At 36.6% G+C, this 14,962-nt stretch overlaps 1 protein-coding gene and 1 long non-coding RNA gene across 3 annotated transcripts; one reads left to right on the top strand and one right to left on the bottom strand.

Annotated features, from left to right (window-relative positions):
- The first annotated feature begins 81 nt into the window (after nucleotides 1–81).
- Nucleotides 82–10,016, top strand: LOC139954909 (translocating chain-associated membrane protein 1-like 1). Of its 2 annotated transcripts, none has more exons than XM_071954898.1 (11): nucleotides 82–346; nucleotides 1,589–1,676; nucleotides 2,465–2,583; nucleotides 2,977–3,093; nucleotides 3,958–4,047; nucleotides 4,748–4,801; nucleotides 5,389–5,459; nucleotides 6,356–6,466; nucleotides 7,680–7,823; nucleotides 8,251–8,429; nucleotides 9,067–10,016. In XM_071954898.1, the coding sequence occupies exons 1-11, from the start codon at nucleotides 215–217 to the stop codon at nucleotides 9,135–9,137; spliced, it is 1,176 nt and encodes a 391-aa protein (XP_071810999.1). In that variant the 5' UTR covers nucleotides 82–214; the 3' UTR covers nucleotides 9,138–10,016. The 2 variants fall into 2 exon arrangements, with proteins under 2 accessions (XP_071810999.1, XP_071810998.1); XM_071954897.1 differs by having other exon boundaries at nucleotides 83–346; nucleotides 2,462–2,583.
- LOC139954910 (uncharacterized) lies at nucleotides 9,382–13,894 on the bottom strand. Its single transcript, XR_011788232.1, has 2 exons — nucleotides 9,705–13,894; nucleotides 9,382–9,671 (listed from the first exon to the last, which is right to left on the bottom strand). It is a non-coding gene; the product is annotated as an uncharacterized lncRNA (long non-coding RNA).
- Nucleotides 13,895–14,962: the final 1,068 nt, after the last annotated feature.

Raw genomic sequence — 14,962 nt, 5'->3', positions numbered from 1 at the left:
ATTGATTCTACTTACTTACTTACTCTAGTTTTTTACGTACTACATATATCATTAGTTTCATCATTTGTTCCAGGATCAGCGTAGCAGAAGTACAGTACAGTCCATACGTTGTAGAAATTCTCGTGTGTTGTGTACGTGTGAAGAGACCTTACATTAAACATACGTTAGCATTATAATTTTTCAGCTATTGACTGCAACAGTTTTCGGTAGAAAAATGCCGCCTGTTCGGAGACGTGGAGCGACATCCAAGAACCCACCAATTTTCAGTCATGAATTCGTTATCCAGAATCACGCTGATATCGTGTCATGCCTTGCTATGTTGATTTTGGTGGGCCTGATGTTTCAGGTACTAAAACTTGCATAGCCTAGCCTGTAAATGGTAAAACACTCAGTAGCCAAATGTAAAGCCTAACCTCGGGCCCTAGCCCTGGGAGCTGTCAAACTCAGAGTGAGACAGACCTTCTTTTTCATCTGCTTTGAATGAATTCTACCAGGTGTTACATACGTACAGAAATGGCCTAACGATACGCTTACCTAACCCTGTCTTCGGGTTAGCATAGACCAGTCGCCTAGCCTATCTTTCCTAGGTCTACTCTAATGTTAGGCTAAGCCTTCACTGTATGAGCTAGGCTAGGCCATACTGCTCAATTTAAGTTATAAGTTTAGATGATGTTTACTGCAAAGCTGCCAGCCTAACTGTTGATAAAATGCCTAAAAAATTCACAACATTATTCAATGTCACCTCTAGTCTAAACTGTGAAACTGACAATCCCTTCTTGGTCGTGGCATTCCTTTTTTCTTTGGATGGAAGGGGGGGGGGGGGGTGCTGGATCATGTTTGAGGTATAAGGCAATCAGGACATTTTCGATTTTCCTCAAAATGTAATAGTTGAATTACAGATAAACATATTTATACCATGTTGCAACCTTGCTTAAATTTTCGGTATCCAGTCAAAACGTCCCTTTACCAAAACGTCCCCGCTTTTTTAAGACCAAAACGTCCCCGCTTTTTACCAAAACGTCCCCGCAGTCAAAACGTCCCCGTGAGTCAAAACGTCCCCGGTAAAGGGACGTTTTGACTGGTAAGCAAATTTTCTATGCCACAAACTAGGTCTGCAGTGAAGAATTGCTAAGTTCAAGTGTCTATAATGTTCCATAAAAGTATCATTTCCAACCATTAAGGACTCCTCAGTAGCTAAAAGGGTAAAATCAGCACCAGTGATTGAGTGGTAAAATTGAAAGCATGAGTGAGAAACAGTTATAGGCTTTCTAATTAGTATGATCATATTTTGTTATGGCTTATTAATACAGAATATATTAATATATATTTAGTAAAGATCAGATCAGATTTCTATATTTGCTCCCTTCTAAAGGGTAGAGTAAAAATATACCATGTTTTTATTAATATGTGATAATCTATGAACAACACTTTCATTTTATTTCCTTGAACATGGTTGTTAGCATCTATTAAAGTAAATTTGTTTGCTTGCTAGTGGAGGCAAATAATAAGTATGGGATGGATGACTTACACTTGAGGAGGAGAGTGTTTAGTATTATTAATTTGGAACTTGCTTTTTTTAACCTAATAGGTCACCAGTCCATTATCATCTGTGTTTGTTACTATGCAGTATAATGTGACCACAAATGTGTCAACTGAAGGAGATACATCGGAAGAGGGTAAGCCTAATGAATTCAGATCATGCCAACCCTGAACTAAAAAGACCTAAGAAAAAAGTTCTCTGAATAATTTGGTTGAATGCTCGTGGCTATAGCAAATGATAATGCAGAGAATGCCATATGTACTTTTTTTTTTTTTTTTTGGTAATAGGCTATTATTGTATCTGGCAAGAGTAGAGTGAGTGACTTCATCCTGGCCTGTTAAGTAATATATTTGTTGAAAGTTTTACAAATATTTGTCTACTGCTTTTCCATGACAAAAGAGTTCTATAAATCCATTCCAACATTTTGGTGTCATGTATTTAGTATTATTTTTTGGGTAGCATTTATAATCAAAGCTATGAGTGTGAAGTGTCATGTTTGAAGAACTTGGCATGCATGAACTCCTGATGTGTGACCCGATTAATTCACCTTGTCTTTGAATGAAACATTTCTGGATGCTGCTGTGTTGGACGGATCTAACCGTTACCGACTTTGCGTTCCGCGTTATATAGCTGTCCCCCTCAAATTTTCGGTCAGTAATAGTTACTCAATAGGTTTCCCTTTCTGTAAACCAAAAAGGAATCTACATTTAATAGGAAAGCCGTCAAACCAGTGGAGTTTAATTTGACTGTCGGCTAAGACCTTTCAGCGAAGGAAAATACAGTTAACTTTGAGAGTGATTGTTAAATGGTGATTCAACTCTTATTAAAACCTACAAATATATATATATATAGACATATACATATAAAATAATGATCGAATGGTTATTGTCTTCATAATCTTTGCAATTTTGTCTATCACAGCAGATGAAGATGTGGAAGAGGTGACATCATACCATAGCGGACCTAAAGATATCTGTTCTGTCTTTTTCTACCTACTGATCGCTGTCGTGCTCCATGCAGTGGTGCAGGAGTATTTGCTCGATGTAAGTCACACAGTTTTGTTACTTTTCAAAGTTTGAAATCCAAAATTCATCAATTCTCCTTCTCTACCTTGCTGTTCATCCAATTAGGTACCAGTGCTTAGCTAACATTTTAAAGCCATATGATGTTCTGACCACTAAAATATCCCCTAATCGCACTTTTCAGCCATCTTTACACCCAACCCCACCCCACAGGATTAAAGGTAAGGTTTTAGGATGCATTAAACCGACCATTTCTTGAGTTATGGAGAAGATATTGAAATTCTGTTATTTCATCTACTAGTTTGAACACAATTTGTTCTCCCGCCACCAGAATATCGCGTTAACCGTAGCCTTTTGTAGACCAGTATTCCTAACCTACGGTACCACCTCTTTCCATTTTATTGAACCCAACAGAAACTGAACAGGAAACTACATCTCTCCAAAACCAAACATTCCAAATTCAACGAGTCGGGACAACTAATCGTATTTTACATCTTCTCTATACTGTGGGCCGTGGATATTATGATCAAGGTAAGTCATTCGCACCATCAACTCCCCCCCCCCCCTCCCCCACCTCCTACTTGCATCAACTAACATTAAAACAAATAATGTGATACCCACCTTGGGGTGCAATCAAATATGACTTTATAAAGCAATCCATGGGAAAGTGCAAAGATGTATAGCAGTTTTATGCATAGGAAAAATATTTTTCTGTGAGGGAAAAAAAAAAGCCTTTAGAGCATTATTCCCTGATAATGGCAGTTTTATGAATTAACCAACACAACTGCAGGTTCTCAAATTATGTTTCAGGAAGTAAATTTTGAGTTCTCCTTGTCAGGAAAGGATTTATGGACAAAATTTTCCCTAAGGGTGATGACATCTGGGGGGGGAACACATCAACATCCCTCAGTTTAGCAGTTGACACACTCTTTTGTTGAACTGTTAGCCAATACTTTTGTTGATATTTTCAGGAGTCACAGGTCGCTGCCAAATGGCCAATTTTCCAAACCTATTTCCTGTTAAATGTTGACATAGCTAAATTGAAATGTCTTTCCATTTTCCAACTTTCTAATTTTATGATAAGTACCAAAAAATTTTGTTCATTGTGTTAAGTACTACAGTATCAATTTCTAATTTATCCACCATCATAGTATATCCTGTTTGTTATAATGACATGCCTCATCTCCTAGCATTGATAGTAGCTAGCTGGTTCCCTAAAATCAAAGTTTATCTCTCAGTTGTGAGTGGGGGTCTCTAGCAGTGCCTTGAATATTGGCGGTTGTTTAAATTTCAGTCAATAGTTTCATAATAATTCTGCCTAAGCTGTTAGTGGTGTATAAAGAATAGAACTTTACATTCTAATATTTGCATTTTACTTTCCTCTTTTTACCCCAGGAAGGATATTTAAACAATTTATCTCACCTCTGGGATGGCTATCCTCATGCCCTGCTCTCGTTTAGACTTAAGTTCTACTTCATAACTCAGGTGAGTCCAGGTGCCAGCAACCCCTACCCCTCTACTCCCCCCTCTCCCCCTCAACTCAACCCAACCTAATATGCATTTTGGGACAAAAGGTATTCCACAAATTATACATCCTGAGAAATAATTGTAATTAAATCTTGTCAACCAGATGTATTTCACAATGGAGGCGAGGCCCTCTATCATTTTACCTAGTATGGATGTTTAACAGCTCAAGAGAGACACTGTACTAACTGAAAGATTTTTTTCAATATAAATATTGACTCTCTTCACATACAGCACTCAACATTATTTCATACTTGATTATTGACAAACAATTTTTGTCACCCAGTAAATGACTAACATATAAGGACAAAGTTCAGCGCTAGTCACCAGTTTTTTTTAATGTCCTTGGCTAACTTGGACGATGATGTTATAAATGTCTGGCATTCTGCCTACAGGTGGACCCTAAGTACCGGTGGGGCTATTAGTTGGAAAGGTATCAATTTCGTTCCGTGTCGGTCTGTTTACTTTCGGCATAATCAAACGCAAGTCACTAGTTGCAGAATACCCAGCTGACCTAGAGTTGTGGACGTGTCCTAAATTTAACAATGTTACATTTTTTCTTGCGACTTTCAGTCGCTACTATTCTTTTGTTTCTGATTTTCTTTCTTGGCAACTTTCAGTTACTACTTTTAAATTAATTTGTTTTCCAATTTCTCTACAGATTGCATATTGGCTTCATTCTTTTCCTGAACTTTACTTCCAAAAGATCAAACGGGTAAGATTGGCAAAACGTCAATGTTGTGCCATTGAAATTTAGATGTTTTATATACTGTAACCGAATATCACAACCTACAGGTCTGAAATTAAAAGGCCAAGTGACACCACAGCTTATTTCAAAATACTCTACTTTATAGCTCTGTTTTTCAGTGAATACACAGCTATTGGGTTTAAGTAATGTACAACCCTTCTTTATAGCTGTACCTGTAAATTGAATACACAGCTACAGGGAGTAAATTAAAGCACAACACTATACTATATAGCTATCTTTAAATGAATACACAGCTACAGGGATTTAATGTAAGTACAGTTGTACTATATAGCTATCTTTGAGTGAATAAACCAGCTACGAGGATTAAAAATTCAGGGATAACTGTAATAAAACATAGTGCAGTTAACCATTCTTTTCCTTTTTGATCTTGAATGGTGAAGATTAAGAAGCTTGATCAAGATTTGACCTTCTTAATAGGATTAGTGAGATTAGGAATTTGTTATTCTTCAAACGATTATTGCGAGTGTGAAAGTCATTTCTTTTGTTTTTCATACAAGATTAATTTTCTCTTTCCTGTCCTGTTTTGTCCACAGGAGGAGATGGATGACCGCATAAAATTTGCCGCCTTTTATTTGGCCTTCATAGTATCAGCATATGTTGTAAAGTGAGTACAAATATCAGCTACCTACTGCCCCTCCCTCCACCACACCTACTCCTGGGCCTCTCCTCACATCCCACCTTGATAAGCACTGCCCTTCACTGGTGATCAGTTATACCCCTTGCAGGGATGTGCTCACAATGGGCGGCACCGGGCGGAATGCCACCCAGAACAAACAGTATTTTAAACTTCCGCCTGGCACTTTTTTTTAATAATTTAACAAATTTTACCATAACCAAAATCTGGGAGAATACATGGCACAGAATAGGAAAAATAGCACCACCTAAGCATACTTCATGTGCAAAATTTGTCCAGTGGGGAGGGGGTACCCCACCCATGGGATCCCTCTCCCAGGGTGTGGATCACACTACCGCACAATCTGCCTGGCACTCAAATATTCCTGAGCACATCCCTGCCCTTGTTTAGGAATAAAAATAAATGGCATCATAAAACATCTTGCAGTTCCGTTTCCTTGCTTCCATGTAAAAGTTTGTCATTTGAACCTATAACTCCATGCCACTTTACAGCAAGCAGCAAATTATAATAAGGAAACCGGGGAGATTGTGTTTCTTTAAGTTTTGCTTATAATAACTGATAACTAATGATTTGAATTATAATTGTTCATAATTATCTCATACGTTAACTATTGCCTTTAAACTTTACATTACCGTAATCTGGGATAAAGAAAAACACATTTACAAGTGTGAACAGTGGGCTATCTATCAGCACGGCCCAAAAAATATAGAAATGTAAGGATTTAAAGCTTCCTCGTGCTTTTTCAATCTACACTACCTTTTGTTTGGATCAAAGTTTAGGTATTTAGAGTGTGTTTATTTGTTTTAAAATACATCGCTAGTGAGATTATATCTAATACAACTATGTTTTTGTTTTCTCCTTTCCAGTTTGACGAGGCTAGCCATCTTGTGCCTTGTTCTTCATTATTTGGCAGAAATGACCTTTCACCTTGCCAGAATTTTATACTTCAGCGATTATTTAGACATTTCCAAGCCATGGTACGTTGCTCATATACAATTCCTTCTTTTCAGGACCTTTTATGTTCCCCATTTATTTCCTTGCCTTGTTCTCTTTCTGGTTTTCTTGGACAGCATATATAACATGGACAAAACATACAACATGGACAACATATATAACATGGACAACATATAACATGGACAACATATAACATGGACAAAACATACAACATGGACAATATATATAACATGGACAACATATATAACATGGACAACATATATTACATGGACAATACATACAACATGGACAACATATATTACATGGACAATACATACAACATATATAACATGGACAACATATATAACATGGACAACATATATAACATGGACAACATATATAACATGGACAACATATATAACATGGACAACATATATAACTTGGACAACATATATAACATGGACAACATATATAACATGGACATCATATATAACATGGACAACATATATTACATGGACAATACATACAACATGGACAACATATATTACATGGACAATACATACAACATATATAACATGGACAACATATATTACATGGACAATACATACAACATGGACAACATATATTACATGGACAATACATACAACATATATAACATGGACAACATATATAACATGGACAACATATATAACATGGACAACATATATAACATGGACATCATATATAACATGGACAACATATATACCATGGAAAACACAACATATATAAAATGGAAAACATATTTAACATGGACAACATATAACATGGACAACACGGACAATATATATAACATTGAAAATATATAACATGGACGACATATATAACATGGACAACATATATAACATGGACATCATATATAACATGTATAACAGGGCCAACTATATAAAGCTGACAACATGTATAATGTTTGCATGTATTCCAAAGTAAGTGGTATGGTCTGTCGTGCCTTGGGATTTATTTTATTTGTGATGTAGAGGCCATTCTGTTATCTTGTTCGATACTTTAAGGTTTAATGTTTCATTAGCATCATTAAAATTAACTGTCAGCTCTGTTGGAAGGAACTTTGACCCTATGAGATGAAAAATTCTGGTAACATCTCCTCCATCCTTATGATTTTCCCTCACTTGTGCTCCTGTCATTGGTGAGATTTAACCTAAATGCTACCCGTGTTCCTCATCATGCTAATTTGTAAAGATATGATTTGATTTTCTTGTGCAGCTTCAAGTTGTGGTTTGTCTTTTTCCTCGCTGCTCGAGCCTGTATCGTTATTCTCACTGTTCACACCGTCTGGTTTGGTCTGGGAAGGCTTCCAAACCAAGAATTTGATCTTGCAGCTGGAAACTTTAATACTGCTTTCTTCAGGTGAGGCACAATATCAATATTATGGAATGGAATTAATATAGCCCCTATCTTCTGATTAACTAACGGCAAGTGTTTTGTGTTTTGGTAGTGTGTGTTGGGGGGGAGCTGGAAGGTAGTAAGCCCAAGACTCGAGACACCTAAGTAAAAAACTACGAGTATGAGTAGCAGTATGAAACCATCAGTAAGGAGTAAAAGTGCAAAGTTATCAGTAAGAGTACATCATACATATGAGTATGGACGTTGAAATTGATCGTGTGGCAAAATGCAAAGATTCGTAGCGCTTTTGTCCACACTGAAGCCTACTGAGAAATACAATGTATAAACCCAGGAAACTGCTAAACAGAATGTAACCATGGTGATTATTTCCCTGAAAGTAACATGTATCTTAATAATTATGCTATTCTTTCCTGGTTTTGCTTTTTCTCAGAATCGTCATTCTAGCTGCGGTGTGCCTTTTCCAAGGGTGGGTCTTATTTGATTTCCTCACATTCCAAATCAAACGACAAAAGGAACAGAGTGCCAACCATACCATCACCACTAAAAAGAGCAAAGGCCTTCACAGCACCCCAACGAGCCCTAAGAAGGAGAAGGCAAAGAAGGAAGAAGGTAAGAAGGGGGAGGGGTAAGGATGGTGAGGGGTTAGGATGGGGAGGGGTAATGATGGGGAGAAGAAGGAGGGGGTAATGATGGGGAGGAGGAGGGGTAAGGAGGGAAGGGGTAAGGATGGGGAGGGATAATGATGGGGAGGGGTAAGGATGGGGAGGGGTATGGATGGGGAGGGGTATGGATGGGGAGGGATAAGGAGGGGACTGCATTGTGTGTGGGTGGTAAAAGTCTTCAACCTTTATACATCAAGTAGGTTGGATTATTTACAGTGTTTGTTTTTCCAGTAAGATGTTTCAAAACCCCATTTCCCAGTTCACAAACCAGAACTACTAAATCCACTGAAGACACTACTCAACACATCATGGAGGGTTCTGAACCAGGAATGGAGAAGCTTTGGGACGGACACACTAACCACTTCACCAATGTCTTGTTGTGTGTTTAGTATTTAAACAAAATTACCTGTACTGAGTAACTGATAATTGTTTTATATCCAGGTATCATCTCAGACTGTAATCAATATTTAAAGGGGAATGAATATCTTTAAAATCAAACGTGAAGTCTTTCTTATTTTTTTTTTTTTTTTTTTTTTTTCTATCTACAAAGAACTAAATGTTTTCTCTTTTTTATCTTTTCATAGGCAAAGTTGTCAACCATGACTCACCACAAAATGGCGGCATGAGAACGAGATCGAAGGGAAAGAAGAAGTAAATGACACAACAACAGCTTTTGACGATATTTACAATTTCCAGTTAGACAATTTTTTTGTTTTCTTTTTCGAATGTGGGACGTCATTTATTTTATTCTATTTTATTTCTGGGGAAAGAAATGTTTTTGATATTGGGACTTTTTCTTCTCCATTTTGCATAAAGGGTTTTTAAGTATCCTGGTTATATCTTCATCCTTTTCTTCCATCAATGGGTTTTATCTTTCTTTGGTTCTATTGCATTTTCTGGGTTTTTTTTTTGTGGGGGAGGGATAACAAGAGTTGTTCATTTCTGTAAGACTTGTGGAAAATGTAGTTTAGTTTTGTCATAAACTGTGTTTTGGGGTAAATGCATATAGAAGAAAAAAAAAGTTTTAGGGAAAATTTAAATAAAAGGGAGTGATGGCTGAAAGTTAATGACATACAGGCTATCAGTGAACGAGTTTGGGAAATGATAAAGCTCCATTTTATGATTGGTTTGGCATAATTGGACATCCTTACATCAAAGTAACAGATCTATCTGGTTATGTCTGTTTTGCCTCTCTCTATTAGCGAATAATTAGCTAATTAACCCCTCTCTATTAGCGAATAATTAGCTAATTAGCCCCTCTCAATTAGCGAGTAATTAGCTGTTCAGTCCCACAGAGAAAGTCGTTGTCTCCCACAAACTGAAAGTGATGTCTTATTGTGTCATCTGCATACTTTCGAAATATATATTTATTGGTTTAACTTTTTTTGGTGAGATTTTGTAACAAACATTAACATAACATTAAAACAGTTTTGTGGTTACACATCGTCTCTGCAATAATGCAAATGCTAGGTAAAAAGTAATTGTCGTGGTAATATTAAATGGGATAAGCAATTGTTACAGTTATTTCCCCCCCCCCCCAAAAAAAAACAATTTGGAGATTTTACACATTCCTAAGGCAAGTAAAGACATCTCTGCAGGCTGGGCAGCCCATTTCTGATCAGCATTTAAGGGGGGGGGGGGGATTAGAAATCATATATTGCTGGGAGATGTATGTATGTATGTATGTATATGTGATCTTCCCGCAAGCAGGAACTCGCGAAAGAAGCCATGGAGGCTTGTAAACTCGCAAGCTGACCGAAGCCAATCTCTCGGCACACATCCATTTAACGTCCATGTCAGGAAGTTGTTATTGAACAACACCCTTGCCAGACGACACACATTGCTGTCGGCGGGGAATCGAACCGGGGATCTCATGACTGGGAGACGCCGGCGTTAACCACTAGGCTATACACTCCGCCCGAGATGAGCACATAAAATGGTGATTGCCTGGTAAGCTAGCAGTAACTGGGGAAAGTTGGCATGCTGAGGTATGTTATCTTATTATTCTTGTTTTTGGGGGGTTTTTGGTCTGAATAACAAGTCGCCATCATATTGCGTCCAAATCAATGCAAAACGCAGAATTAAAATGATGATGATGATGTAAGCCGCCTTCTTGCCGAAACAGATCAGTCCAGTGGTTTGCTTGCTGGCTGGCTACTGGCAATGCAATTTATATTTAGACATGACTCAAACTTCAATCAAGATTAGTAAGGATATACAGATCCTGTTGAGATGTACCGGGTGGGGGGAAGGGGGGGGTGTTATTTAGGTAGAAACTGACATTTCTGGTTTCACATTGTTTGTTTAAGTTAGATTAAAGAGAAAGAAAGTGAAGAGTTAAGCACTGCTTAGCGACTAAGATGGAACTTCGATGGTGTGACTGATTGATATTCGTCATGTGGTGAAAGTTACTCCAACCGACAAAATACTTTATAGACTTTCCGTATAAGCATTTTCACCAAGCCTATGGGATTTTCACATCAAAAGTCTGGGACCAAATTTGGAATGAAAGGGGAAAAATGTAAAATATGATTATCAATTGAACAAAGGGAGGGGAAACTCCCATGATGGTTTTTTCTGGTAGAATAGTAAGCAGTTAAGTTTTTCTTCTTAAAAAGTGTTTGATGCTCTATAAATGTAGAAAGATAATACTATCTGTTCTGCTGTCAAAGTTTCTTCTTCTGGTAGGTGGTGTCTCTGTTTTTTCGTTTGCTCTCTCCATTTTTTGTCTGTTATTTTTCCTCTTTGCTATCTCTTAATCCGTAAGAAAATCAAAAAGACCAAAAAAATGAAAGTGCATCATATGGGAGAGAGTGTGATTTGATTCACAGGCAAAAGTAAGGTGATTCCTTTCAGAACTTAAATACTGACTTAATGGCTGTACTCTTACAGGAATTTATAACTTGCAATTACAATGAAAAGAGCGATAACTTTTTATAAAATGAAAGGCAGAGTATTGTGTTTGTTGCGTGCATGGGTTCGTGGCTAGAAAATTACGAAATGGAAGATTTTGTTTTTTGCTATCAATCAGTTTGATTGATTTTATTTTATGCTAAGCAGGTCAAAGGTTATATGCAGAAGCATGTTAGCGATACCTAGGTCCAACTAACCCATTGGTCTGTATTTTAATGAGCATTTTCTGTTGCACCTGACATGGTTATGAAATTGTATGCAATTATAATACAAATTATTTTTATGTTTCAATTTAGCAAAGCTTTAGGAATGAGAAGGGGAAAAACCCTGTCATATTTACTATTCCTTTGAAACAAGTTTTTAATGGAAGTGGAGGTCCTATTCATAGGTAATTCAAGCTTCTGAGTTAATTGTTTTATCCTACATTAATTAACTAAATACATTTTGATGTTTCATGTAAAATAAATCCTTCTTGTGTTCATCCATGAATTCAGTGGTTTATGATTATGTTATGGGTGTGTTTGGTTGTTTAATGTGTACGTTGATGGTCACATTAATATGAAATGGCATGTTTTTGTTAATGATAATTTATATAACCTTATGTGTTTTGTGTTAATGACATTTTTATATGAATGATCATTATAAATCACCCGTTTATGTTAATGATGTGCTTTTTTATGTTAATGACATGTTTTTTGAATGCCATATTTTTATGTTAATGAGTAGTAGTATAACCACTTTACATGCATGTTAAACAACACTTTTATGCTAAAAGAATAAGATTTTTTTTAATTTTTAAGTCAGGTTTCACATATTTTTGAAGAAATCTTTTGAAAAAAAAGTTTCACGCTCTCACAAAGTCACCTCTTTGATATCTATCATATAGAACGAGAGAGCAATGTTTGAGAAAGAAAACTTGACATTTTGATTTTGTGACAAAATATTACAGAAAAAATTGTCTAATATAACATTCATACTCCATTTTGGGAATTCTTGATCAATTTAGTCTCCAGTTTTCATTAAGATAATTTGTACATAGGTAATATTACCTTTTGGAAGGGTCATAGGTGTCTTTTAGTCAGTTCACTTAACAGTAAAAATATTAAATTTTCGAAAATGTTAATATTACTAATCAATTCGTAATTGTCCAGTATTATCGAGGTTACTTTTGGGTCTAAGATTGCATCTGATATTGGTATTGGACATGGTTCAAGTTAACACCCCCCAGCCACGATACAGAATTTATACGAGTGTCCGAGGGTTCTACTGCTGGTAACAAGCTGGAGAAAAATGAAATATGTATTTTATATTTCTCTCTTTGGCATGTCTAGAAAAGAAAGAAACAACCTCCTTCTCTTTAAATGCAAATTATCATGCTAGTGTAAATTGGTCAGTTTAATAACAAATTTGTTACTGAATATCTATTAGTTTGTTTCTCTTTCAGGGCAGTGTTTGAGCTGTGGCTTGAGAACATGAAGGATTATTATGTTATTCTTTTCTTTGGGTTTATCGTTACTTCCAACTGTCTGTTAGTCTAAAATAAATTTGTCTTTTTCTGCTGCTAAATTAGTACATCTCACTGTGTTTTTTTTTTGTTCGCTTTATGTGTGTAAAAGTATCAGCTTAATTTCTCTTAATCCGCTGCCAAGAATTGGAATTAATTTGTGAGTTTATCGGGAGAATGGTTGCTTAAAATCTGGAGAAAGTCTGTTAACTTTTCCAACATGAAGATCAAGAAACAAGATTATCCCCACTGCTGTCATTGCAGAGGTAGCATGGTAGATTGGACTATTATACAAATAATGAATAGTTATGAGTGCAGTAGTGCAAATATTTCCTGAGTTGAAAGATGGAATGTTCCATTCAACGAGGCGCAGCCGAGTTTAATGGAACAAATTACATCTTTCAACGAATGAAATATTTGCACTATTGCACGAATGGAAACCATTTTTTATACAACACCATCAAATTTGGATATAATTGGATGTAAGATGCACTCATGCAACAGATTGTTTTGAACAGACAGGTTTCTCTGCTCTCTTACCATTGAAAAAAGTGCTATCAAAAAAGTATAACACATGGTTCTATATCATAGAGTGCAATAGAGCGGATTTTGCATGCAATCGACGAGCAATTGACCAATCAAATGGCCGGAATATAATTAGGTGTTGTATAATAGAGTATGACACACTTCCAAGATTACTTCAGGCAGAATCTTACTCTTGAAATGTTATAGCCCAAGGGAAAAGAAACATATCTGTAAGTCCGATTTTCAAGAGAATTCACCTTTAAAATACTTGTGCCGCTCCATTGTCCCTTTCACCCTAGGTCCCCAAACAACTCACCCAGGAGAGGGGGAAACAAGGATATTCGTATGTAAGGACTGAAACATCCAGGCGCATAGCTAAGGGGGGGGCAAAGGGGGCAGCCGCCCCCCCTTGAGCATATTTTTAAAAAAAAAATTTAATGTTTTTATGATATCGCTAGTATTTTCAAAAGAAACAAGAAAGAAGAGCCCAAGGGCACTGTGGTTCCTTGCTTGGGGTATATGACAATATACATTAATATTATCAAGCAAGATTGGGCTGAAAAAGTCCAAGTAATTGTGGTCCTACATGTTCCCATAAAGTAACCAACACTACAGCCAACACTTTTGTGATCACAAAATGTGATCAGATTTTTTTATCAAAAGGCACTTTTGAGATCTAAATATGGCGTCGAAAGTGTAAGAAATATAAGACACCTACAAGCGTGTCAACAGATATGATAACAATGGTGACCTCAGATGACATGACCTTTAAGTTTCAAAATGTTCCACCACTCCATTCACAACTTGTCCCAAAATATCAACCATGTCACACCTTGGCATTGAGATTTAATTGCATTAAATGTCAAAAAATTAACTTTGAACTTGTATGTAACGTAAAACACAAAGGTCACCCTGAGGTCAACATGTTGACATTTTTGATCAGTGAGACGTGAATATAGCATCAAAATATAAAAATTTCAAACATTTTTTCTTTGCCCATTTTCTCCCCCCATAATACTACTTTTTTAACATTAGCTGACCTTTGGTGACCTTGGATCACATGACCGTTAAGTTTGAAAATATTCCCCTATACCATTTGCAACTTGTCCAAAAAAATCAACCTTGTCACACCTTGGCACTGGGAGTTATTGCATTAAATGTGTGAAAATTAACTTTGACCTCAAATAACTTTGCACACGAAGGTCAAATGGGGGTCAACCCATTGACATTTATGATCAGAAGGTACCTTTAACATCTGAAAATAGCATTGAAACTAAAAATCCCCAAAACACGAAAAGGTCACCAGAGGTCAAATTGAGGTCAAGGGTCACCCAGATGCGGGTCGGCAATTGGATTACATTGAAGCAACTCCCAACCCTAACGGACAATTTGTTCTCAAGTTGTCCCAAAAATACTAGTTTTTTATCATTAATTGACCTTTGGTGACCTTGTATCACATAACCGTTAAATTTGAAAATATTCCCCTATACCATTTGCAACTACTCCAAAAATATCAACCTTGTCACACCTTGGAACTG

Source organism: Apostichopus japonicus, chromosome 17 (genome assembly GCF_037975245.1).
Source record: "Apostichopus japonicus isolate 1M-3 chromosome 17, ASM3797524v1, whole genome shotgun sequence".
NCBI lineage: Eukaryota > Metazoa > Echinodermata > Holothuroidea > Aspidochirotida > Stichopodidae > Apostichopus > Apostichopus japonicus.
Note: the sequence above shows the minus strand (reverse complement) of the source record. Positions and strands in the feature narration are given on the sequence as shown.